This window comes from Macaca nemestrina, chromosome 17 (genome assembly GCF_043159975.1).
Source record: "Macaca nemestrina isolate mMacNem1 chromosome 17, mMacNem.hap1, whole genome shotgun sequence".
NCBI classification, from domain to species: Eukaryota; Metazoa; Chordata; class Mammalia; order Primates; family Cercopithecidae; genus Macaca; species Macaca nemestrina.
The window spans coordinates 92,025,691-92,052,549 of record NC_092141.1 but is presented as its reverse complement, the minus strand read 5'-3'; the positions used below and the strand labels follow the sequence as shown (position 1 = coordinate 92,052,549).

General features: G+C 54.8%; 1 protein-coding gene across 1 annotated transcript in view; it reads left to right on the top strand.

Annotated features, from left to right (window-relative positions):
• LOC105469355 (UDP-GlcNAc:betaGal beta-1,3-N-acetylglucosaminyltransferase like 1) overlaps window positions 1-26,859 on the top strand; it is a 144,825-nt gene that overhangs the window by 27,130 nt on the left and 90,836 nt on the right. The window contains exons 5-6 of the mRNA XM_071081935.1: window positions 8,633-8,698; window positions 23,218-23,313. Coding sequence (XP_070938036.1) covers window positions 8,633-8,698; window positions 23,218-23,313 — 162 coding nt within the window. The remainder of the gene's footprint in view (window positions 1-8,632; window positions 8,699-23,217; window positions 23,314-26,859) is intronic.

Sequence of the window (26,859 nt, the reverse complement as noted above, 5' to 3'; positions counted from 1 at the left end):
GTGATTGGATCGTGGAGGTGGCTTCTCTCCCATGGCTGTTCTCTCTCAAGATCTGATGGTTTTATAAGGGACTCCTCCATCTTCCCTCTCACCTGCCACGTTGTAGGACGGTTTGCTTCGCCTTCCGCCGTGACTGTAAGGTTCCTCAGGCCTCCCCAGCCATGTGGAGCTGGGAGCCAATTAAGCCTCTCTCCTTTTTAAACTACCAAGTCTTGGGTATGTTTTTATTTTTTATTTTTTATTTTTTTAGACAGAGTCTCACTCTGTCGCCCAGGCTGGAGTGCAGTGGTGCGATCTCCGCTCACTGCAAGCTCCGCCTCCCAGGTTCACGCCATTCTCCTGCCTCAGCCTCCCGAGTAGCTGGGACTACAGGTGCCTGCATCCGCGCCAGCATTTGGCTATTATGAGTAAAGATGCGATGAAATTTGTGGACCTGTGCTTTTGTTTCTCCTGGGTAAATAAATACCTAGAAGTAGACCTGCTGGGTGATACAGTATGTGTACATTTAACTTGGTAAGGCCACCCCCCAAAACTGTTTTCCGCAAAGGCTGAACCATCTTACCAGAGTTCCACACTCTTATCAAGACCTGGAATTGTCTTTGTCCTGTGGCCCTTTGCAGTGTGTTCGTAGCTGTGTCTCACTGTGGCTTCAGTTCGCATTTTCCTGCTGACCGAATGTGTGAGGGTTTACTTAGGTGTGTATTGCTCACGCTCACACCGTCCTGTGTGAAGTGTCTGCTCAGATCTTTTGACTTTTTCTTTAAAGTTGTTTTGTCTTCTTAGTGTTGAGTTTTAAGATTTTTAAAAAAGAATCTGTATACAAGTTCTATCTTCCAGTCTATGGCTGGTCTTTTTTTTTTTTTCATTTTCTTAAAGTGTCTTTTGATGAACCAGAAGTTTTAAATTTTGATAATGACCATTTTATCACTTAAAAAAATAACATTTGTGCTTTTTGTGTTCTAAGAACCTAAGAAGCCTTTGTCTGCCCCAAGGTTTTCTTCATTTTCTCCTAGATGTCTTCTATTTTTATCTTTCACACTGAGGCCTGTGGTTCGTTTCAGGTTAGTTTTTGAAGATGGTGTATATGGGGGCTGCGGATTGTTTTTCACAGATGATGTCCAGTTTTTCCAATGTTCCTGTTCTTTCTCTGTGGAATTATCTTGGCACCCTTGTTGAAAATCAATGGACCCCAAAAAAGCATAGATCTATTTGATCTGTTTCTGTACTCTGTTCTGTTCCCCTAATCTTTATATTCCTCTTTACACCAGTTCCACACTGTCTTGGTTGCTATTACATGATTATTGTAGCAGCTGCAGGAATAAAGCTACAGCATAGCTTTATAGTAAGTCTCAGAATCTGGGATTGTAAGTCTCCAGCTTCGTTTTTCCTGCTGTCAAAATGGTTGTGTTGGTTTTTGTCTGTTTTTTTTTTTTTTTTTTTTTAGGTCCTTTGAATTTGGCAGAATTTTAGAGTGAACTTGTCAAGGCTGCTGATTTTTGTTGGGATTACATTGAATCTGTAAATCCACTTGAGGATCTTAGTATTGAGTCTTCTAATCCGTAAACATAGTGTGTCTCTCCATGTGTTTAGGCCTTCTTAAATTTCTCTCCAGAATGTTCTGTGGGTTTTAGGATATGGGTCTCCAACATAAATGTAACTCTCCATGTATTTAGGCCTTCTTAAATTTCTCTCCAGAATGTTCTGTAGTTTTTAGGATATGGGTCTCCAACATAAATGTAATAAAATATATCTTTAAGTATTTTGTGGGTTTCAGTGCTATTGAAAAGTGGTATTAATTCATTTCCAAGTTTTATTGCTATAAATATGCTACATTAGCTTATTCTAGTAGAGGTTTTTTTTTTGCATATTCTTTACAATTTACTATGAAATGATTATGTCACCTGTGAATAAGGATCCTTTTACCCCTTTCCAATGTCTATTCCAATCTTCCTCATTCCGCGTTCTTGGTTCAGTTCACGATACTGACTAGGACCTCCAGTACCATGTTGAACAGAAGTGCTTCTAGCAACAACCTCATGTTCAAAATTCTTGTTTGTTTCATCATTTTCATTATGAAGAAAAACACACACAGAGAACAGCACAAAACACAAATGTCCATAAAGTATCATTAAAGTATCGTAAGCAAATATTCGTGTGGCCACCATTGAAAATAACCACCTTGGAAGCCCCTTTCTTGCCCCTTCCCAGTGGCCTCTTTCTCTGTCTTCCCCAAATTAAATGCAGGTAGTTCTCGTGGGTCCCAGCAGAAAACGCTGGGTGTTCCCCGGTCCCCGTCCTCACAGGTCCCCGAACCCCGTGTTTCCTTCCAGCCGTGGGAGCGGCAGAAGTGCCACGTGGCTGTGGCCCCTCCCCCACTGCGCTCAGAATCAGTAACTCTTTGAGACGCTGGTTTTAGAAATAACCGGATGGTCGGGATGACCATCACCTCCCCTGTGGCTGACTTTGGCTCCTGGTGGGCAGGTGGGCAGAGGGGCCTGTGGGCAGGTGGGCAGAGGGGCCGGTGGGCAGGTGGGCCGGTTGGTGGGCCGGTGGGCAGGTGGGGTGGGCAGGTGGGCCGGTGGGCAGGTGGGCCAGTGGGCTGGTGGACTGGTAGGCCGGGCCCCATGGCCTCCCCGGGATGCCCTGCTCGCCTCTCTGGGCTTTCCCGCTCCAGACCTCGGTCTTTGGTCCTTGTGGCCTGTGTGGTTCTCTGGTGCCTTTTAACAGGCATTTTGTTTTGTTTTAGTATTTTTCTAGCTACTCTATGGAGAATATTGCTCTGAAGCAACTTAGTCATCCGTTCCGGGAAGTGGACTGGGCACCTGGAGTTTCTGTGCCTTGCCCAGCCTGGGCTTTGTAAACGTGGGTGCTGGTGTCCTTATCGGTCTCAGAAATTTCTCAGCCATCGTTTCTCCAAAGCTTGCTTGTTTCCAGTGCACTTTTCTCCCTCTCTTTCTGGGACCCTATTATGCTTTATAGCTCTTTGGTTTTTGTTTTCTTTTCTTTTTTCTCTGTTTTCCATCTTCTGGTCTTTTCATGCTGAATTCTGAATAATTTATTTTTATTTATGTTCAAATTCACTGATTATCTCTTTAGAAAATCTGTTTTGCTGTTAAATTTGTCTGTGTTATGCTTAGTTGGGATTTGTATTTTAGTTCTAATAGTTCTATTTTTGGCCAGGTGTGGTGGCTCACACGTATAATCCCAGCACTTTGGGAGGCCAAGGTGGGTGGATCACCTGAGGTCAGGAGTTTGAGACCAGCCTGGCCAACATGGTGAAACCCCGTCTCTACTAAAAATGCAAAAATTAGCCAGGTGTGGTCCTGGGCACCTGTAATCCCAGCCACAGGAGAATCACTTGAACCCGGGAGAAGGAGGTTGCAGTGAGCCGAGATCGCGCCATTGCACTCCAGCCTGGGTAACGAGCAAACTTCCGACTCAAAAAAAAGAAAAAAAAGTTCTGTTGTTCAAGTTTGTCCTTTAGTTTTTGTGTGTGGTAAAATGTATATAACATAAAATTTACCATTTTAGCCATTTTTAAGTGCTAGTTCAGTACAGTCACATTGCTGTGCAGCCTCCACCGCCCCGTCTCCAGATCTTTTCCGTCTTCCCGAACTGAAGCTCCGTCCCCATAAAACAGCCCAGCCCGCCCCAGCCTCTGGCTCCCACCCGTCTCCGTCCAGTCTCCATGACTTTGGCTGTGCGCAGGGACCTCCTGTGACAATATTGGGCCTTTTATGACTGGCTCATGTCTTGTATCTTTTAGTTTTTTAAATACAATTTGCATAGATTTTTAAAATATTTTGTGTGTGATAATTTGAACATATCAAGTCTTTTGTTGTCTGGTGTTTTGTCTACTTTTACTTACATGCCTGGCTGTCTTTGCGTACTGGCCACTTTATTCGAATCATTTTCTGTGGAGTAATTTGATGCCCAAGCGTTCTCCTGCATCGCAGACTCCGTCCTGCCTCTGTTGTGGCGACGTAGGCCAATTCCCCCTGGGAGGTCAGGATCAATCCCCAGGCCAGCACAGAGAATCCCTTTCTGGGTGTGGACTCAGGCACGAGGAGCCAGAGGGGCCGGGGGCGGTCTCAGCTTCCATCCCACGGCGTCATCGTGCGTCTCCTGGTGGCCGTGTTCCTCCCTGGGACTCAGGCCTCCCTGGGCCTCCCTGGGACTCAGGCCTCCCTGGGACTCAGGCCTCCCTGGGACTCCCTGGGACTCAGGCCTCCCTGGGACTCCCTGGGACTCAGGCCTCTGGGCCTGTGGACCGTATGTCAGGGAACAGGAAGAGGAGCTCCCCTAGTGCATCACTGGGGTGACGGTGAGTGCCACTCCCACGTCCGCCCCTCGATTCCTGGCCCCGTGAGCCCTGGCTGGGGAGAAACAGGTCCAGGTCCCGGAGGCTCATTTGGAGCCAACGCGGCCTCTGGAGAGCCTCGCCCCGGCCCAGCCAGCGTCGCCGCTGAATGGTGCCGTAGCTGGACCTCCAGAGGCTGCCCCACCTCTGTCCGACCCATGGCTTCAGGACGGTAGGGACGTGTGAGGTAAGTGATTCTGGGAGCCCGGCCCGTTGCGGCCCTTCTTTGGCTGTTAAGTGAGTTCCTTGGTCAGAAGCAAAGTCCTGTGGAAAACTGTGATGCTGGATGAGATATTCCGTCCAGTTTTTTTTTTTTTTTTTTTTTTTTTTTTTTGAGACAGAGTCTCGCTCTGTCGCCCAGGCTGGAGTGCAGTGGCCGGATCTCAGCTCACTGCAAGCTCCGCCTCCCGGGTTTACGCCATTCTCCTGCCTCAGCCTCCCGAGTAGCTGGGACTACAGGCGCCGCCACCTCGCCCGGCTAGTTTTTTGTATTTTTTAGTAGAGACGGGGTTTCACCGTGTTAGCCAGGATGGTCTCGATCTCCTGACCTCGTGATTTGCCCGTCTCGGCCTCCCAAAGTGCTGGGATTACAGGCTTGAGCCACCGCGCCCGGCCTCTGTCCAGTTTTAACCCTGACGTGTAATTGCTACGAGACTTTGGGTGAGTTACATACCCTTTCCAAACCTCCATTTTCTTGGCTACAAAATAGAGACAATATTAGCTGTTCTGTCTCCAACCATAGAAGAGTGTGATAAATATCAATAAAATGTGTACATGAGTGTTTTGTAAATGCTGAGGCGCATTAAAGATCCATTCATTTGTTCTACAAATATATTTTTGAAATTTTTAGGGATCGTTGTACATGTTCATGGAGCACGCATGGTACCCGGTACAGGCACGCCATGTTCGCGGAGCACGCGTGGTACCCGGGATGGGCACGCCATGTTCGCGGGGCACGCGTGGTACCCGGGACGGGCACGCCATGTTCGCGGGGCACGCGTGGTACCCGGGACGGGCACGCCATGTGTCATGATCAAGTCAGGGTAACTGGACCATCCATCACCTCATTCATCATTTGTGTTGAGAACATTCCAGATCTTCTAGCTATTTTGTTTTGTTTTTTGAGATGGAGTCTCTGTCGCCCAGGCTGGAGTGCAGTGGTGCGATCTCAGCTCACTGCAGCCTCCACCTCCAGGTTCAAGTGATTCTTGTGCCTCGGCCTCCTGAGTAGCTGGGACTACAGGCGTGCAGCACCACACCTGGCGAATTTTTTTTTTTTTTGTAGAGACGGAGTTTCACCATGTTGGCCAGTCTAGTCTTGAACTCCTGACCTCAAGTGATCCTCCTGCCTCGGCCTCCCAAAGTGCTGGGATTACAGGCGTGAGCCACTGCACCTGGCCATAAAAGTCTTCTAGCTCTTGTGAAATATAAAATAACTTATGGTTAACTATAGCCACCCTATTGTGCTGTCGAACACTAGAACTACTCCTTTTACCTGACTGTAGTTTTGTGTCCGTTAACCAACCCCCTTCATCCTCCCGCCGCTGTCCTTCCTGGCCCCTGGTGAGCGCCGTCCTTCTACCTCCGTGAGATCGTCTCCTTAGCTCCCGTGCGTGGGTGGGAACACCGGCATTTGTCTGTCTGTGTCTGGATGTTTCACTGAACATAATGACCTCCGTGTCTTACAAATATTTTTGAGGGCAACTACATAGAGGAACTGGTCTGGCCCTGGTTCTAGAAGGTGCAAGAGACCTTCCCACAGGACATTTCAGCCTGGGCTTGGGGCATGGGTGATTAGGTGTCTGGACCAGGGGTCAGAAGGTTTGAGGCTCCCCTGTGTTTGAAGGTGGGCAGAGACGTGCCCCTTAGGTGGTGCCTGCAGTTCCTTGGAGCCTCCTCAGCTCTTCTTTTTGAAATACCTGTCAGGGTCATACGCAGGTTTTTAGCCCTCCCCGTCGTCCTCCTCTTTCCTCCCTCCTCCCTTCTCTACCTTCGTCCTCCTCCCTTCTCCTCTCTCCTCCACCCTCCCTCCTCTATTCTCTCTCCCCAATCCCCACTTCCCTCCACCCTCCACCTCCCTCCTCCCCCCTCCTCTTCTATCCTCTTCCCTCCTCCCTCTATCTCTCCTCCCTCCTCCCTTCTCCCTCCTCCCTTCTCCACCCTCCTCTTCTGTTCTCTTCCCTCCTCCCTCCTCCTTCCGTCCCTCCTCCCTCCTCCCCCTCCTCTTGTCATCTTCCCTCCTCCCTCCTCCACTCTCCATCCTCCTCTTCTGTTCTCTTCCCTCCTCCCTCCATCCCTCCTCCTTCCTCCCTCCTCCACTCTCCACCCTCCTTTATTCTCTTCTCTCCGCCCTCCTCCCACTTCCCCTCCGTCCCCAGCCTCCTCTCCTCAGCCCCATTAGGTTCCTTGCAACGTCCCTCAGGTTTCTTGGATGATCTGAATGTTCTAAGGTGGTTTTTCTGGAATAAGAGACATAAATATGGGTCTTTTAGTTCATCTTAGTGTTCAGCTTAAAAACAAATGTCCTTCCAATGACATTATTCTTATTTCTTCTGTTGAGTATATTTGTGCCTTTAAATGATATACTTAAACCTTTGCTGTTCTTCCACTTAAAATTTTTTTTATCATGAGATAGAATATACCCACAGAAAAATGCACAAAACATAAATATCCACTTTACAAGTTAATTATGAAGCAGATATTTGTGTAGCTACCACTCGATCAGTAAATGCTTATTGCGGGCACCTTAGGGGGACTGTCCCGTCCACACCCCCCCCTTGACTTCCCCTCAAAAAGTGACCACTCTTCTGATCTTCAGGGTTATAATGTTGCTGCTTTTATGGTTTATATCCGTGGTCCCCAGCCTTTTCGGCACCAGGGACAGGTTTTGTGGAAGACAATGTTTTCACAGACCCATGGTGGGGGCGTGGTTTCGGGATGAAACGGTTCCACCTCAGGCCTCGGCGTTAGTTAGATTCTCATAAGGAGTCTGTGACCTGGATTCCTCGTGTGCGCAGGTCCCAGTGGAGTCTGAGCTGCTATGAGGGTCTAAGGCAGCCGCTGCTCTGACAGGATGATGAGCTCCGTTGGTGACACTCACCCGGCCGCCGCTCACTCCTGCTGTGTGGCCTGGTCCATGGCCCGGTACCAGCCCACTGCCCAGGGGTTGGGACCCCTGGTACACACTGTGTGTGCATTTCTTAAATAATATGGTTTATTTGGCTGGGTTTTGAATTTAAATAAGTGGAAAATACCACGTATATTCTTGTGTCTTGCTTCTGTCACTGAACATTAGGCTTGTGAAATTCGTGGTGTGTTCAGCTGCTGAATGGCGTTTAAAACTAACGTGCACAATTCATTTATCAGCGATTCTCGCCATTGGGTTCTTTCCACATGTGAACGAGCTGCCGTCAGCACGTCTGTGCGTGTGAGTGGGGCTTTTCCTACGCAAGTAGTCAGACGTCAGGGTCTTAGGGAAGCTTGTCTTCTGCTTTGCTGGGAGATGCCAGACGGTCCCCTCAGCAGCGGTGGCAGTTCTCACCACAGAGGGTCCCCAGCTCCTCGCCGCAGACGGTCCCCTCAGCAGCGGTGGCAGTTCTCACCGCAGAGGGTCCCTAGCTCCTCACCACAGACAGTCCCCTCCACGGCGGTGGCAGGTCCTCGCCACAGACGGTCCCCTCAGCAGCGGTGGCAGTTCTCACCGCAGAGGGTCCCCAGCTCCTCGCCACAGACGGTCCCCTCAGCAGCGGTGGCAGTTCTCACCGCAGAGGGTCCCCAGCTCCTCGCCGCAGACGGTCCCCTCAGCAGTGGTGACAGGTCCTCGCCGCAGCCAGCAGTGCACAGGAGCTCTCGTTCTGCCTAATCAAGTACACTTGGGATTGTCAGCGTTTGTTATTTTTCTCTCTCCATTGCATAACTAATTGCGTTTCTCTGATGGCTGATGAGGTTTTTGGTCCACTGGAAATCTTGCTTGATGGCCAGTTCAAGGGCCTTGCCTGTTTTGCTGTTGGATTGTCTGTCGTTTTCTTACTTGCCAGTAGGAACTGCTTTACGTGAGTTTAAAATATGTTCTTGGGGCTGGGCGTGGTGGCTCAAGCCGGTAATCCCAACTGTTTGGAGGCTGAGGCGAGAGGCTCAGTTGAGGCTGGGAGTTTGAGGCTGCAGCGAGCCGCGATGGTGCCGCCGCGCTCCAGCCTGGGCATAAGGCGGGACTGTAGCAGCCCATCCATCAGTCCGTGCAAACAAACAAATGGAAAGTGTTCTTTTCTGCAGGATGACGTCATGATGCCCCAGCGGGTGAGGCTGCAACACCAGGCTGCCGTTCAGCACCCGTCAAGCGTAAGTACTGGCCTCCTTAGTGTCGTTACTACCTTTAATGAAGTTCGCACTGTGGTTCTTTAAATAAAGAGTTGTCCTAGGGGTGGAAAGAATCAGGCTCTGGTGCGACTGCCCAGTCACGGAGCGGGATCTGCGGCCGGCACGTCTCTGAGCCCTCGAGGGTGTTTTTCTCGGGAGAAAAACACGCCCCTGATTTTTTCTCCTGTTATTTTTACCGGGTGCAAAGGTGGTTGTGTTGTTTGTTTTTAATCAGCATTTTAGAAGCTGAGCACCTTAGACATGAAAACACGGGCTGAGCGCTATACCGCGTTCGCAGTTAGACGTTTCTCTTGTTTAGACAACCTCGCATGATGGTTTTTATCTTTAGAACGGCTTCTCGGTTGCCCCTCCAAGGCCAGGCGTCCTCGGGCCCCTCCTGAGCCCAGCAGTGCCCCGTGGGCTCCTCTGCCCAGCGGAAGGAAGCACCGAGCCCCACTGCAGACGGTGGGGCACATGGCCCGGGGATCCCTGGAGCTGGTGTCCCAGCCACCCGAGGCTCCTGCCGGCTTCAGGGAAGGTGACTCTGACCTCAGAGACCTCGCTCAAGGTTTTAGAAGTGGGGTTTTAACACTGAGGGATCCATAACCGTCCAGTGCCCGCGGTGTCTGCCCCCGGGCAGTTTGGTGCTCACCCTGGACAGGCCCCTGCCCTCCTGTGGGCACGTGTGCGGTTGGGTCACCACACGGCTCTGGTCACATCCCGGCCAGGTCACAGCCGGGCCGGTCACCGCAGGGTCTGTCCCACGGGGCGCTGGGAGCCCGGCTCCCCACAGAGCGGGTGCTGGTGACCATTTCCCCGGGTGTGTTCCACAGAAATGGCTCATGAGATGCGCTCGTGGGGAAAATGTCTCCAAGAGTGGGAAGGACTTTCGTTCGCCCAACGCGAGTCATTTTCTTCTAGTCGGCTTTATTTAGGGTGCTCGGAATTTAGCCACTTACTTTCTGCTCTTAAGAAGTTTAGCACCGTGTACGGCCTTCTCCGCTTCCCAGCCCCCCGTGCGTGAATCTCCCGGACTCCCCCCACGCCCTCCACCTGCCCCGCGCGTGAATCTCCCGGACTCGCCCCACCCGCCCTGCACCTGCCTCCTCCTGAAGGTGCTGCGGTGTCTTCCTTTTCATGCAGCAGGTTCTGTTTTCCCGGCTTGAGTTTGAAACTGAGGATTCTTTTTTTTTTTTTTTTTTGAGACGGAGTCTCGCTCTGTCGCCCAGGCTGGAGTGCAGTGGCCGGATCTCAGCTCACTGCAAGCTCCGCCTCCCGGGTTCCCACCATTCTCCTGCCTCAGCCTCCCGAGTAGCTGGGACTACAGGCGCCCGCCACCTCGCCCGGCTAGTTTTTTGTATTTTTTAGTAGAGACGGGGTTTCACCGTGTTAGCCAGGATGGTCTCGATCTCCTGACCTCGTGATCCGCCCGTCTCGGCCTCCCAAAGTGCTGGGATTACAGGCTTGAGCCACCGCACCCGGCCCGAAACTGAGGATTCTTATTCCCTGAGTTGTAATTGTTGGGCGAGGGGAGCTTGGAGTGGGGGAAGGTTGTTGGGGGGTCGGGGCAGGGGGCAAGGGCAGGACTGGTGTGCTGGGGCCGTCTGAAGGGGAGGGCCTGGGTGCTGGGGGAACCGGAGGGTGTTGGGAGGGGGAGGGGTGTGGGGGTATGGGGGGGACAGCATTGAGGGGGAGGGGCTGAGACGGGCAGGGCTGGTGCGCTGGGGGTGGGCGGTGCTGGGGGTGCAGCCGGCTGCAGGGAGGTTTGCGTCTCACGTGTGCAGACGTGGGCAGGAGACAGACTGAGACACAGGCCACCTTCTCGGTGCAGAGGGACCCACACGGTTGCCTCCTTTGGGGGGTGTGTCGGGTCCCGGGGCTCAGTGGCCCCAGCGTGGCCGCAGGGCCTTCTGTCGGGGCACATTTTCCACGAGGGCAGGAGAGAGCTCTGTCGTTTGCACCAGATTCTTAAAAGGGTCACGTGTTTGCAAAGTTTAGGAACCACAAATATGTCTGAATATGTTTCTCTGTCGCAACCACAAATATGTGTGAGTGTGACTTAGCGTATCCATGGCAGTCGGTGCCACAGGCTCCAGAAGTCGGTTTCCGGAAGTTTGCAGGTGTGGACTACCTGGGAGAGACGTCCAGGAGTGTCTGCGTGTCGGGCGGGACGGGGACCCAGGGATCTAGGGATTAGGGTGGTTTCTACCCCAGCCACAGGTGCTGTGGGGTTTCAGTCACGTGGAAACAAAGAGTGGTCAAAGACGGCTTTTCTGGGCTGGTTCCTTTGTGGGGAATACGGGAAAATGGAGGGAAAATGCCCTTCAGGATGGACTTCTGTGGACAGTTTATGTCAAGGAAAGTGCAGAGTCTGGGGTTTCCAGGAGGGCCCTTCGCTGTGAGGTGTGAGATATCACACGTGGAGGCTGGAGAGGAAACGGGCATCCCCGCCACGTTAGCTGCCCGACGGCTCCCTTTGCGTCCCTGCTCTTGCAGCTGTGTGGTCCTGTGGACTGAAAGGTGAGGCAGACCCTGTGCCGGCCCATGAGGTGGAAACCGTGGCTGGACTGAGCCGTCCTTATGTGAGGTGCCACGTCTTTCACTCGGCGATTTTTACACAACTAGAAACAATAGTTGCCACGTATTTAGAACAGATCATACAAATGTCTAAGAAATTTTGTAATGAGTGTTGACATTTTAGTGGAGGAGATACTTTCAGATGCGTTTTCATTTCCATACTGAAAAACAAGCCCAGACTGGCTTCATTAATGGAGTTGCTTTTGGCAGTTCTTCGTGGCGTGTGTTCAAACGAGCTGGGATACTTCGGGATACACACGAATGTGGAGAAAATGCACCTGCCTAGTTTGTCTTAATTGTAATAAGACAACCTTGATTTGCATTTTCATTGATGATTTTAAACCTTTTTCTCGCTACTCTTCTCACTGCCTTCGCCGATGCTCTGTTGTGCACTCGGGAGAGAAGCTTCCGGCCCAGGTGCCTCCTCTTCTCCCGATGGCGTGGTTAGGTGGAGTGTCCACACTGTTTCTCCACGTCGAAGCTCTTTTGCAGGAAACTTAGGGATGTCATCATAGTTTTGTTTCACTGAAACAAAGTCAGCTTTAGAAAGGCTGTTATTGCGTGGCTGCATTTTTTAGAAATCATGACCTACAAAAATCTTAATTTGCAGTTGCTGGTTAGTGGTTACGTGAATTACATTGTGTAGTTTGTCCTGAGAGAATGAAGTAAATGCTGAGTGCATACTTGTACTTGGTCGTTGTTTTCTTAAGGTCTTTTACAAGAAACCATCTAATTAGGAAGGACCTTTGATGACAGCTTTCAAAAATGCATTTGCATATAAATAAATCACTGCAGAACCTTAGGAACCCTGCATCGGGCATCGTTACGCAAGGTTAGTAAGAAGAGGGAATGCCGCAGTGCACCCTGTAACATGCCCCTGCTCCTGAGGGCCAGTCGGCCCTCGTGCTTCCTGCTGCTTGGATGCCCGGCTGACCCTTGGATTCCTGATGCTGTCACCCGCCTCCGTGCCTGTGCTCAGGAGACCCCGGAGAGGAAAGCCTGCATTCGTGGTCACCTCTAGACCACCCCACACCAAACACGGAGGCTGCCCTGGCTCCGCCCAGCTCCTTTCCAGAACTGATCTCTGTTCCCAGTGTCCGAGACCAGTCCTCAGGGCACAACCCCGTGCACCCTTGTCCTCCTGGTGAGCCTGGTGAGGGCGGGCGCTCCACCTTAGGGTACAGCCTCACCCACCCTCGTTCCCTGGGATGGAGCAGGGAGGTTTAGGGAAGCGAAGCGCAGGAACAAAGACAGGAGGGTTGCTGTGGAGCAGCCTGAGCCGCAGCTTGCCTGTCAGGGAATGGGTGGAGCCGCCGTACCCTGCATCCTCTGGCACTGTCCCCCGCCCCCTGCCTATGCCAAGCCATAATCATCCGGACGGCACGGCAGCCGACTCTCCCGGCTTCTCCTTCTGCCCCCACAAGAAGCTGCATGTTAACGTAAATAAACAGAACTTCCAGCTGTTCTGTTTACATGATGTCCGCCTTGCACTCTGCAGCCTTTGTCCGAAGAGCTCCCGGAGCGCAGGGCTGGAGCGTCAGCCTCTCTGCACACGCGGCCTGGGAGGGCCATGGCCACGGCCCCAGCCCCGTGAGCCTGTGCCCAGACCGGTGGACAACTTCCCCAGCAGGGAGGGGTCAGAACGTGCCAGACCGGGCCTCGGAGAGGCAGAAGCTGTTGCAGTGACTGACTCTCAGCTCTTGAAGGCCCGGAGTGCTTACGAGCTCTCCTCTGACAGTGCTCTTTGCTCCGGAGGCAGGGAGTGACAGGGTCCCGTTGGACGGGTGCCTCAGGGCTCTGCTGGGCCGTAGTTCAGGCTGTCGGCCCTGGGCGTTCCTCCTTCACCTTCTCTTCACCATCGCTGCTCAGGAGTGGCGGCCGAAGCCCCCAGTGCTGGTGACTCTGGACCCTGGGGCCTGGCTCAGCAGCAGCAGTGCTGGGGGACAGCCATCTGCCTGGGGTTTGGGTGAGCTCCCCGTGCACCCCCAACTGCCTGCAGCCCGCACACCAGGGTCCCCCGCAGCCACCCAAACCAGGGCCCCCCATCAGCTCCCCACACCAGAGGCCCCCCCACAGCTCCCCAAACCAGGGGCCCCCTCAGCCGCCCAAACCAGGGGCCCCCTCAGCTCCCCACACCAGGGACCCCCTCAGCCCCCCACACCAGGGGCACACCAGGGGCCCCCCACAGCCCCCCACACCAGGGTCCCCCCACAGCCCCCCACACCAGGGACCCCCCTCAGCTCCCCACACCAGGGGCCCCCCACAGCCCCCCACACCAGGGGCCCCCTCAGCCCCCCACACCAGGGCCCCCCTCAGCCCCCCACACCAGGGACCCCCCCACAGCCCCCCACACCAGGGACCCCCCACAGCCCCCCACACCAGGGACCCCCCCCTCAGCTCCCCACACCAGGGCCCCCCCCACAGCCCCCCACACCAGGGCCCGCCCTCAGCTCCCCACACCAGGGACCCGCCCTCAGCTCCCCGCACCAGGGTCCCCCCACAGCCCCCCGCACCAGGGACCCCCCTCAGCCCCCCGCACCAGGGCCCCCCCACAGCCCCCCGCACCAGGGGCCCCCCTCAGCTCCCCGCACCAGGGCCCCCCCTCAGCTCCCCGCACCAGGGCCCCCCCTCAGCTCCCCGCACCAGGGACCCCCCTCAGCTCCCCGCACCAGGGCCCCCCCTCAGCTCCCCGCACCAGGGACCCCCCTCAGCTCCCCACACCAGGGCCCGCCCTCAGCTCCCCGCACCAGGGACCCCCCTCAGCTCCCCACACCAGGGTCCCCCCCCAACTAGGGGCCCCCACAGCAGTGGACGGCAGGTCGTTCACTCCAAAGCAGTGGCCCCAGGGAGCTGATGTTAGTGTCAAAAATGCAGCTGTTCTTTCTTCAGTGTGATTTAGAAGCTGACGTCTCGCGTCCGTCCCAGAACGTGTCTTTCTGGGCAGGAGCCATTCTCGGCTCTGGCCGCGTTGGTGACGCTTCGCCTCCCGCCTCAGCCCAGCCGCTGCTTCCTCCCTCGCACCCGGCACCCTGCACTGAGGTTGCCTCCCCCGGGTTCACCCAGACGCACTTTACCCTCCTGCGCTGCCCGTCGAAGGCCTCGCCCCTTTCCTGTCTTCAGGACTCAGCCTCCACGGCGAGTCCACAGGGAGCCTGAGCTGCAGCCCTAGGAGCCCTGACCTTCTTGCCACCGTTTTTAGAACCAAGTGCCCTGCAGACTGTGCCAGGCCATGCAGTGGGGGGACTCACCTTGTGGGTCTGAGCTCCTTTCTGTGTGGGGGGCTTATCTTGTGAATTGGAGTTACTTTTTTGTTTTGCTTTTTTGAGATGGAGTCTTGCCCTGTCACCCAGCCTGGAGGGCAGTGGTGCAATCTCAGCTCACTGCAAGCTCCGCCTCCCGGGTTCAAGCGATTCTCCTGCCTCAGTCTCCTGAGTACCTGGGGTTACAGGTGCGCGCCACCACGCCCGGCTAATTTTTTTATATTTTTAGTAGAGACGGGGTTTTACCACGTTGGTCAGGCTGGTCTCGAACTCCTGACCTTGTGATCCGCCCGCCTCTGCCTCCCAAAGTGCTGGGATTACAGGCGTGAGCCACGGTGCCCAGCCCTGAGTTACGTTTTGTGTTGGGGGGCTCACCTGGGGGTGTGAGTTTCCTTCTCTGTGACGGGTTCACCTTGCAGGTCTGAGTTTCTGTCTTGGTCGGTCAGTCGGGGCAGCTTGTCTACATTCGCAGGCGTCCTCACCTTCTGGACTGCCGGGCTGGGGTCATCTGGAGCCGGCGCACTCGCTCAGAGCAGGGATCCTGGCTGGGCACTCTCTCTCCATGCACGGTGGCTGCAAGAACGAGTGTCCAGGAGAGCCTGCTGGAAGCTGTGTTGCCTGTGACAATGTCACCTCAGGGCACAGTGTCACGTGGTGTCATGCTGACCCCAGATTTGAGGGGAGGGAGCACAGACCTCACCTCTCAGTGCTTGAGGGTTGATGGCCATGTGAGGAGGGCAGGCAGGGAGGGACTGTGGTGGGCAACTCGGGGAACACAGCCCCCCGTGTCCCCCTACACCTCCCGTCTGTCAGCAGCCTATCCTTTCAACATTCCGACTCTTTTTTTCAGTGGAATTGCCAGATCCTGGTGGTCCCCATATAAATTCAGACAGAGTTCCAAGATTGCTTGTCGTGACTGACTCCAGCAGCCTGCGCTTTCTGCTCTGCCTGTTGGCACGGAGGCTTTCAAATGAACTAGCTCACAACGTTTCTCGAGAGCCTTGAAAGTGGCTTCTTCTAGGAACCTGGAGGCAGTTAGCCACCCTCTCGTTCACATCCGCTCACTGGGTCCAGGCCCCGTGCTAGGCGCGGCGCCCACAAAAGCTCCTGCCCTGAGAATCTGATGTCTCGGTGCAGGATTAAGCTCAGAGCTCCCCTCTTCCCTGCGCCTCCTCTCGAGAGCGCGAGGTCTCCTGACGACGAGATGCCGGCAGCTGGGCGCTGTGGTGCCCGGGAGGGAGGGGTTGGTCTCTGGAATCCAGGCCTTCGTCCTGCTGTTCGATGCGGTGGCACCGGAGAGAGCTTGCCGCCTTCTTCCGAGGTTAAAACACGTTGAGGCCAAAAAGGATCCTCTCCCCTCCTCCGTTTGTAGAGCAGTGCTCGTGGCTCGCGGTTAATTAAAGCCTCAGGAATTGCCAGCCTCGGGGTTCTACTTTCACGAGATCCCCCACCCCGTCCTCACTCTTGGTGAGAGACCCCACCCGGCGTGGCTCTGCCTTCCCCGGGAAGCCTGAGGCTGGGGGAGTCGTGGGAGGAGTCGGGCACGCATGGTGGAGGCAGCCGTCCGTCGGCCCCCGTCCGAGAGGTGCGTCTCGTGCCCCGGCGGGATCCAGGCTCTCGGGAGCGGGCTGGTGTGTGCTCACACCACCTGCCGCCCACGGCTGCCTCGCAGGACCCGGCAGTGCTGGCCGCAGGGTCTCGGTGTTTGTGTGTAGATGCTGGGCTCTCGGTCTTCACGTTTCAGAACAGAGGACTTCTGCCTCCAGCTTTTGTCTGCGTTTTCCTTTGTCTCCCCTCAGAATCGTTTCTGTTCAGAGTCAAACGTGAGACAGTGCAGACAAGACCAGAAAGCAGATGCAGTGGTAGACAGCTGGATGCTGTGCACGATGGACAGAGACAGGCACGCGGAGCAGTTTAGAAATGCGTCTTGGTCAGATTGTTTGTGGGGGAACCTCCTCGCTGGGCAGGGCGGCAGTTCCAGAGCTGTCCTCATTCACAACTCTTTTTAGCGTGTGCTTTAGGAGAGACACAGGAAAGGTTCACAGACAGAATTCTGCAGCATATGAAAAGAATTACACAGCCATGGCCGAGCGCGTTTCGTTCCAATTAGAAAATGAGCAAAACATGTGAAAAGACATCTCACCAGGGAGGGTGTGCAGACGGCAAAGAGCCGCGCGAGAAGCTGCTGCTCGCCGGCCTCAGGGAGCCTGTGTCAGAGCAAGGTGCTGTCAGAACGGAGTGAAAACCAAGACGCCCGGCGCTGGCGAGAGGCAGGGAAGCTGGGTCCTCACACATCGCTGAGGGTGTGAGACGGCGCGGCCGCTCGGGAGACCGTTTCGAAGTTTCTTTATAAGCTAGACCTGTCACTGTTCTGTGACCTGGCAGTTGCCCTCCTGGGCGTTTGCCCCAGTGGATCGAAGACTGTTCACAGAAAAGCCCGAACCTGAATGTTTGGCGTCGCCAGTACAGGAGCTGACTACGGTTATATGCAGCGACCGGAAGGCTGTCCCGGGAGCCGAGGAGCAGCGCGAAAGCCGGGCACAGAAGGCCGCCTCCTGCACGTTCCGGGATCACGCTCTCGGCACGCCACGGCGTCAGGATAGCTGAGGGGCTGCCGGTGGCTGTGAGGGGCGCCTCGGGTCCTCGTGCCCTGGGACGTCTGGATCTTGACTCCATCCGTGTCCCTCTCCTGGTGCGACGTTGACCTTGAGTCCTTGTGATGTTTCCTCCAGGAAGCGGTGAAGGGCACAGACGGTCTCTACAGTTGTTTCTTATGTACAGCTGCGATATGAATTCACACTTTTCTCAAAGTAAGTTTAATTACAAAAAAACAGCAACAAACGCAAACAGACGCCTCCCCCAAGCTCTTCATTAACTGCGTTGGTGGAAACGAATCACTGACTACGTATCGAGGCTGCACAAGGTGGAGGCGGATCTAGGGACCTCAGATACCGAGACTGGCTCCCGGTACTGCTCTTTGGACCACGGTTACCGTTTCACTGTTGTCTCCTTGTTGGTCTTGGGTGAGGCGGAAACAGCCCCTTCCGCTGGGACTTGTGGGCTGTGCTGTGAGAACGTCCACTCGGGCGGCTGCCCTCACCTGGGGGGGTGCTGTTTCCTGCAGACGCACCCAGGTGCCCTCTCTCCAGCCGGCTCCTGCCGCTGCAAGGTGAGTGTGAGCCCTGCAGGACCTGCCCTCCTGCCTCTGGATCTCAGGAGCAGAACAGAGCCAGGGCTCAGTGCCGGGAGCCCACACCGGGGCAGAGGTCAGGCAGGAGGCGGCCGGGCGGCACGGAGGGTGGTGTGGGGAGCGCTGAGAAAGGCTGAGGCAGGTGATGCTCTGAGGCTCTGCAGGGGCCGGGAACGGGTCAAGGCTACTGAGGACGTCACTGAGGCGGGGCTGCTGGCCCAGCGGCCTGGGGAGAGGGTCGTCGGCCCTGGAGGAAGCCGGCTGGTGGCTCTTCTCCGCTTAGGGACACTGCTTTCCGGAGCTGAACGGAGTGGGTTTGGGTGGGTGGCCTGCGGCCAGGGCAGCGGTTTCCTCACATCCACTTTGCGTGTGATTCAAGGAGTGAGTTCTTAGAAATAACTCACCTTGCATACGGGCCGTTTGATTTGAGTTCATTAAGGGGAAATGTCATCTGCGACATATTCTTAGTCCAGCCTAGGGCAGCTCTGCGGTTCACCACTGAGACGCGTGTCCGGGGCCGTCTGCTGTAGCACCCGTCGTTGCTCTGCTGTCCCCAAACAAGAGCAGGCATCCCTCCTCCTCCTCTTCACCCTCCTCCTCCTCCTCCTCCTCCTCCTCTCCTTCCTCCTCTCCCTCCTCCTCCTCCTCTCCCTCCTCCTCTCCCTCCTCCTCCTCGCCCTCCTCCTACTCCTCACCCTTTCTCCTCCTCCTCTTCTTCCTCCTCCTCCCTCCCTCTTCTCTCCCTCCTCCTCCTCTCCCTCCTCCTCCTCACCCTCCTCTCCCTCCTCCTCCTCCTCGCCCTCCTCCTACTCCTCACCCTCTTCATGCTCCTCACCCTCCTCCTCCTCTCCCCCTCCTCCTCCTCTCCCTCGCCCTCCTCCTCTCCCTCCTCCTCACCCTCCTCCTCACCCTCCTCCTCCTCTCCCTCCTCCTCCTCTCCCTCCTCCTCCTCCTCTCCCTCCTTTCCCTCCTCCTCCTCTCCCTCCTCCTCTTCTCCCTCCTCTCCCTCGCCCTCCTCCTCTCTCCTCCTCCTCTCCTCCCTCTTCCTCTCCCTCCTCCTCGCCCTCCTCCTGTCCCTCCTCCTCCTCTTCCTCCTCCTCTTCCTCCTCGCCCTCCTCCTCTCCCTCCTCCTCTCCCTCCTCCTCTCCTCCCTCCTCCTCTTCCTCCTCGCCCTCCTCCTCTCCCTCCTCCTCTCCCTCCTCCTCTCCTCCTCCTCTTCTCCCTCCTCCTCTTCCTCCTCTCCCTCCTCCTCTCTCTCCTCCTCCTCCTCTCCCTCCTCCTCCTCTCCCACCTCCTCCTCGCCCTCCTCCTCCTCACCTTTCTCCTCTTCCTCGCCTCCCAGTGTTTGCCTGACCCAGATTCGTGGCATTTTGGTTTCCTGTCTGGACATCTCTGCGTAAAACATGTGAGATGCACACACACAGGTGCGCACACACACCTGCGCACCTGGCTGTTTTGGGCTCTGAGATGCACACACACAGGTGCACACACACCTGCGCACCTGACGTGTTTTGAGCTCTGAGATGCACACAGGTGCACACACACCTGCGCACCTGGCTGTTTTGAGCTCTGAGATGCACACACACAGGTGCACACACACCTGCGCACCTGACGTGTTTTGAGCTCTGAGATGCACACAGGTGCACACACACCTGCGCACCTGGCTGTTTTGAGCTCTGAGATGCACACACACAGGTGCGCACACACACCTGCGCACCTGACTGTTTTGAGCTCTGAGATGCACACACACAGGTGCGCACACACACCTGCGCACCTGGCTGTTTTGAGCTCTGAGATGCACACACACAGGTGCGCACACACACCTGCGCACCTGACTGTTTTGAGCTCTGAGATGCACACACACAGGTGCGCACACACCTGCGCACCTGGCTGTTTTGAGCTCTGAGATGCACACACACAGGTGCGCACACACCTGCGCACCTGACGTGTTTTGAGCTCTGAGATGCACACAGGTGCACACACACCTGCGCAACTGGCTGTTTTGAGCTCTGAGATGCACACACACAGGTGCGCACACACACCTGCGCACCTGACTGTTTTGAGCTCTGAGATGCACACACACAGGTGCGCACACACACCTGCGCACCTGGCTGTTTTGAGCTCTGAGATGCACACACACAGGTGCACACACACCTGCGCACCTGACGTGTTTTGAGCTCTGAGATGCACACAGGTGCACACACACCTGCGCACCTGGCTGTTTTGAGCTCTGAGATGCACACACACAGGTGCACACACACCTGCGCACCTGTTTTGAGCTCTGAGATGCACACACACAGGTGCACACACACACCTGCGCACCTGACTGTTTTGAGCTCTGAGATGCACACACACAGGTGCACACACACCTGCGCACCTGGCTATTTTGAGCTCTGAGATGCACACACACAGGTGCACACACACCTGCGCACCTGACGTGTTTTGAGCTCTGAGATGCACACAGGTGCACACACACCTGCGCACCTGGCTATTTTGAGCTCTGAGATGCACACACACAGGTGCACACACACCTGCGCACCTGACGTGTTTTGAGCTCTGAGATGCACACAGGTGCACACACACCTGCGCACCTGTTTTGAGCTCTGAGATGCACACACACAGGTGCACACACACCTGCACACCTGACTGTTTTGAGCTCTGAGATGCACACACACAGGTGCGCGCACACACCTGCGCACCTGGCTATTTTGAGCTCTGAGATGCACACAGGTGCGCACACACACCTGCGCACCTGACTGTTTTGAGCTCTGAGATGCACACACACAGGTGCGCACACACACCTGCGCACCTGGCTGTTTTGAGCTCTGAGATGCACACACACAGGTGCGCACACACACCTGCGCACCTGACGTGTTTTGAGCTCTGAGATGCACACAGGTGCACACACACCTGCGCACCTGGCTGTTTTGAGCTCTGAGATGCACACACACAGGTGCGCACACACACCTGCGCACCTGACGTGTTTTGAGCTCTGAGATGCACACAGGTGCACACACACCTGCGCACCTGGCTGTTTTGAGCTCTGAGATGCACACACACAGGTGCGCACACACACCTGCGCACCTGACTGTTTTGAGCTCTGAGATGCACACACACAGGTGCGCACACACACCTGCGCAGCTGACGTGTTTTGAGCTCTGAGATGCACACAGGTGCACACACACCTGCGCACCTGTTTTGAGCTCTGAGATGCACACACACAGGTGCGCACACACACCTGCGCACCTGGCTGTTTTGAGCTCTGAGATGCACACACACAGGTGCGCACACACACCTGCGCACCTGACGTGTTTTGAGCTCTGAGATGCACACAGGTGCACACACACCTGCGCACCTGGCTGTTTTGAGCTCTGAGATGCACACACACAGGTGCGCACACACACCTGCGCACCTGTTTTGAGCTCTGAGATGCACACACACAGGTGCGCACACACACCTGCGCAGCTGACGTGTTTTGAGCTCTGAGATGCACACAGGTGCACACACACCTGCGCACCTGTTTTGAGCTCTGAGATGCACACACACAGGTGCGCACACACACCTGCGCACCTGGCTGTTTTGAGCTCTGAGATGCACACACACAGGTGTGCACACACACCTGCGCACCTGTTTTGAGCTCTGAGATGCACACACACAGGTGCGCACACACACCTGCGCACCTGACGTGTTTTGAGCTCTGAGATGCACACACACAGGTCCACACACACCTGCGCACCTGGCTATTTTGAGCTCTGAGATGCACACACACAGGTGCACACACACCTGCGCACCTGACGTGTTTTGAGCTCTGAGATGCACACAGGTGCACACACACCTGCGCACCTGGCTATTTTGAGCTCTGAGATGCACACACACAGGTGCACACACACCTGCGCACCTGACGTGTTTTGAGCTCTGAGATGCACACAGGTGCACACACACCTGCGCACCTGTTTTGAGCTCTGAGATGCACACACACAGGTGCGCACACACACCTGCGCACCTGGCTATTTTGAGCTCTGAGATGCACACACACAGGTGCGCACACACACCTGCGCACCTGACTGTTTTGAGCTCTGAGATGCACACACACAGGTGCGCACACACACCTGCGCACCTGGCTGTTTTGAGCTCTGAGATGCACACACACAGGTGCGCACACACACCTGTGCACCTGACGTGTTTTGAGCTCTGAGATGCACACAGGTGCACACACACCTGCGCACCTGGCTGTTTTGAGCTCTGAGATGCACACACACAGGTGCGCACACACACCTGCGCACCTGACTGTTTTGAGCTCTGAGATGCACACACACAGGTGCGCACACACACCTGCGCACCTGACGTGTTTTGAGCTCTGAGATGCACACAGGTGCACACACACCTGCGCACCTGGCTGTTTTGAGCTCTGAGATGCACACACACAGGTGCACACACACCTGCGCACCTGACTGTTTTGAGCTCTGAGATGCACACACACAGGTGCGCACACACACCTGCGCAGCTGACGTGTTTTGAGCTCTGAGATGCACACAGGTGCACACACACCTGCGCACCTGTTTTGAGCTCTGAGATGCACACACACAGGTGCGCACACACACCTGCGCACCTGGCTGTTTTGAGCTCTGAGGTGCACACACACAGGTGTGCACACACACCTGCGCACCTGACTGTTTTGAGCTCTGAGATGCACACACACAGGTGCGCACACCTGCGCACCTGACGTGTTTTGAGCTCTGAGATGCACACACACAGGTGCACACACACCTGCGCACCTGACTGTTTTGGGCTCTGAGATGCACACACACAGGTGCGCACACACACCTGCGCACCTGTTTTGAGCTCTGAGATGCACACACACAGGTGCGCACACACACCTGCGCACCTGGCTGTTTTGAGCTCTGAGATGCACACACACAGGTGCACACACACACCTGCGCACCTGGCTGTTTTGAGCTCTGAGATGCACACAGGTGCACACACACCTGCGCACCTGTTTTGAGCTCTGAGATGCACACACACAGGTGCGCACACACACCTGCGCACCTGGCTGTTTTGAGCTCTGAGATGCACACACACAGGTGCGCACACACACCTGCGCACCTGGCTGTTTTGAGCTCTGAGATGCACACACACAGGTGCGCACACACACCTGCGCACCTGACTGTTTTGAGCTCTGAGATGCACACACACAGGGCACACACACCTGCGCACCTGTTTTGAGCTCTGAGATGCACACACACAGGTGTGCACACACACCTGCGCACCTGGCTGTTTTGAGCTCTGAGATGCACACACACAGGTGCGCACACACACCTGCGCACCTGGCTGTTTTGAGCTCTGAGATGCACACACACAGGTGCACACACACCTGCGCACCTGACTGTTTTGAGCTCTGAGATGCACACACACAGGTGTGCACACACCTGCGCAGCTGACGTCTTTTGAGCTCTGTTTGTCGTCGTTTTTCACAGATCGTTGGTTGCCGAGTGAGGAGAGATCCCCCTAACTCCACCGAACGATACACACGTTGGATCAACCAGCTGACGCCCGAGCAGCTCCTGACGCAGGTACCTCGCCTAGCGCCTTGTCTGGGGCAGGTGCGCAGGTCGCCTCTGGGCGCCGTCTCCTGCATTATGCTGTGGTCTCTTGTGTCTGTGTTGTCGTGGGCCGTGGTCCTTCCGTCCTCACCTTCACTCACATGCCGTCGATCACACGGAGTGGGAGGTGAGGGTGGCCCAAGCAGGCACACACGCTAGGCTGGTCTCAGGCCAGTAGTTCAGACGGGTTCGAGTTCTGAGCTGGGAAACCCGACGGCACAGGTCCACTGACCCGTGGACTGCAGAGGGTGGGAGGGCGAGCTCAGAAATCACACAGCCAGTGTTTCAGAGTCTCCGTGTCCCGTGTGCCCCCAGCACGTTCCAAGAGCCAGGCTGCTGCATGCGATGTGGACGACAGGGTGTCCTCGGCAGTGGACTGTGCTGGTGTGAGACTGGACTTGGGGCCACCTGCGGCACCCCCTCGGGTATGAGCGGCTGCCATCTGAGAGGGGACATGGCCGTTGCCACACGGGTGGCTTGTCGCTGCCATCCTCTGTGGGGCCGTTGGTGCCGCTGGAGGCAGAGACCGCCTTGTGGTCACGTCATGACAGCCCTTCCCTGTACAAGCGGCCGAGGGCGGGTGTCCTGGTTACCAGGCGTCACACTGTGAATGACTTGATGTGCTTTTCAGTGAACTTGTGAAAATACTTAAAACAGGACCTCAGGCAGACTGTGGCTGCCTTTTTTTTTTTTTTTTTTTTTTTTTTTTTTGAGACGGAGTCTCGCTCTGCCGCCCGGGCTGGAGTGCAGTGGCTGGATCTCGGCTCACTGCAAGCTCCACCTCCCGGGTTCCCGCCATTCTCCTGCCTCAGCCTCCCGAGTAGCTGGGACTACAGGCGCCCACCACCTCACCCGGCTAGTTTTTTGTGTTTTTTAGTAGAGATGGGGTTTCACCGTGTTAGCCAGGATGACCTCGTGATCCGCCCGTCTCGGCCTCCCAAAGTGCTGGGATTACAGGCTTGAGCCACCGCGCCCGGCTGTGGCTGCTTTTTTAAGTAACGTGCACCTCATGCAAACCGGAATGCGGTTCGGCGTTGCCAGGCTGTTTCTGAACTGCAGGAATCTGGACACGTGTTGAGTTTCGGCCCAGCTCCGACCACGGTCAGAGCGCTGTTCCCCGAGAGCTGGTTTCCCGGAGGCCGCGGCAGTGAGCTGCCCCGTGGGGGTCAGGCTTTGTCCTGAGTGTTAGGTTTGATGCCAGATTTTTTTTTATTTTCATGTTTTTTAATTAAAGGAAACAAATGTTCCTTTATCAGTTACATATGTATTCACTTAAAACGATTTTAAGATAGACCATTGTGACAGTGTAGTGTGGGAAATTAAAAAAAGCGAAAGGCTGGGCGCAGTGGCTCACGCCTATAATCTCAGCACTTGGAGAGGCTGAGGCAGGAGGATCACTAGAGCCCAGGGATTTAAGACCAGTCTGGGCAATATAGTGAGACCCTGTCTCTACGAAAAATTATCTGGGTGCCGTGGTTCACACCTTTAGCCCCAGTTACATGGGAGGCTGAGGTGGGAGGATCGCTTGAGCCCAGGAGGTCAAGGCCGCCATGAGCCTCTACCCTCCAGCCTGGGCAACAGACCCTGTCTCAAAAAAAGAAAACGAAAAATTTTATTTCATTTGTCAAACTTATGCTTTGCTGTTTTATAAAGTCAAACGTTATAAAAAATTACAAAGAAAAAACGATGTTACTGCAAACCCACCCCTTGTTCCTCTCAGATGTTTCTGTGCAGATCACACACCAGCACCTCGAGGGGCTCCCGTCCCCCACCCCGCCTGCCCCTCTGCTTTCTGTGACCATAGACCAGTTACATTTTCCGGATTTTTATGTAAATGGAGTCCTACACCCTGTGTTGACTTGAAGGATGCCAAAGTGTCCCATCCCGGGACTTTCTGTTTCATGAAGTTCTGTTTTCTCCTCCTTGTCCCCTTTCTCATCTTCTTCTTCCTTTTTCTTTACAGTTTGCTGGTTTGACTTGAGATCCAAGGAAGGTCCGTACATGGCAGTTGTTGATAAATGTCTTTAAATATCCAGATTCCTCCGTCATCCTTTTCCTTGACTATGTTGTGTTCGATGTTGAGTGATTTGCCGTCGGTGCTTTTAGCAGTCAGGCTTCTCTGCGGGTTGCGTCTCCCTGGTCTCATTCAACAAGTTCCTCTGTCCCTGGAGCTCCTGCAAAGCAGTACTTAGAGCTAGAGGCTTTATGGGATTTACAGTGATTTGTTCATTGTCTTGCTGATGTATAGCTTTGTTGATGTATAACTGGCTACAGCAAATGGCCCCTATTTCAAATGTGCAGTTTGATCGGTTTTGACATACATCTGTACCCCGATGAGCCACCACAGTCAACGCAGTGAACATATTTATCCAACACCCCACGTGTCCTCCTGTCCACCCCGGAGCCCTCCCCACACCACACAACCACCACCCCCTTCCTGCCTGCTCAGCAGTTTTACGTTTGCTGGAGTTTCAGGTAAATGTAGTCATGTGCTGTGTGCTTCACTGGTCTGGCCGCCTTCACTCAGCATGATTACTGTGCGGTCCAGACACGTGGCTTCCTCACAGCAGCAGTGGTGGCCCTCGAACAGCGTGTTGGAACCACACAGGCCACGTACACGTGGGTTTTTCTCAGCAATTATATTGGAGAAGTTTTTGGAGAGGTGTAACAATTTGAAAAAGCTTTCAGACAAACGGCATGGCCTAGGAATACTGAAAACAGCAACAAAAAGATGCGTCATGAATACATAAAATATATAGAGATGCTACTGTTTTAAAATCATGTAACACCAAAAATAATTATACACAAATCTATTATGAAAAGTTAAAATTTATCAAAACTTACGTGCACACAAACACTTATAGACCATATGTGGGGTCTTTCACAATTTAGAGAAATTGGACAAATGTAGGGATGCAGAAATTAATCACAGCTGCACAAAACTCACCGCAGTGCGTACTGCACGGCTGCGATATTTTACAAACCCCTCCTGCCAGCACAGCCGTGAGCTCAGGTGCTGCGAGTGCTGAAAACGCGGGTGAGGCTGATCATCTCCACATGCTCCTCCCTCCAGTAAATCACAAATCACAGTGAAAAGTGATCTCTCGGCCAGGCGCGGTGGCTCACGCCCGGAATCCCAGCACTTTGGGAGGCCAAGGCGGGTGGATCACGAGGTCAGGAGTTCACAGCCTGGCCAAGATGGTGAAACCCAGTCTCTACTAAAAGTACAAAAATTAGCCAGGCACAGTGACAGGTGCCTGTAATCCCAGCCACTCAAGAGGCTGAGGCAGGAGAATCGCTGGAACCCGGTAGGCAGAGGTTGCAGTGAGCTTAGATCGTGCCACTGCACTCTAGCCTGGGCGACAGAGCAAGACTCCATCTCAAAAAAAAAAAAAAAAAACCAACAACAGAAAAAAACAGTGACCTCTCACAGTCCTCACACAGTTTTAATCATGTTTAAGGCGATCCTCTAAAGCCTGCATGACACCCTAGGACCATGCACAGTGCCACGGGTGA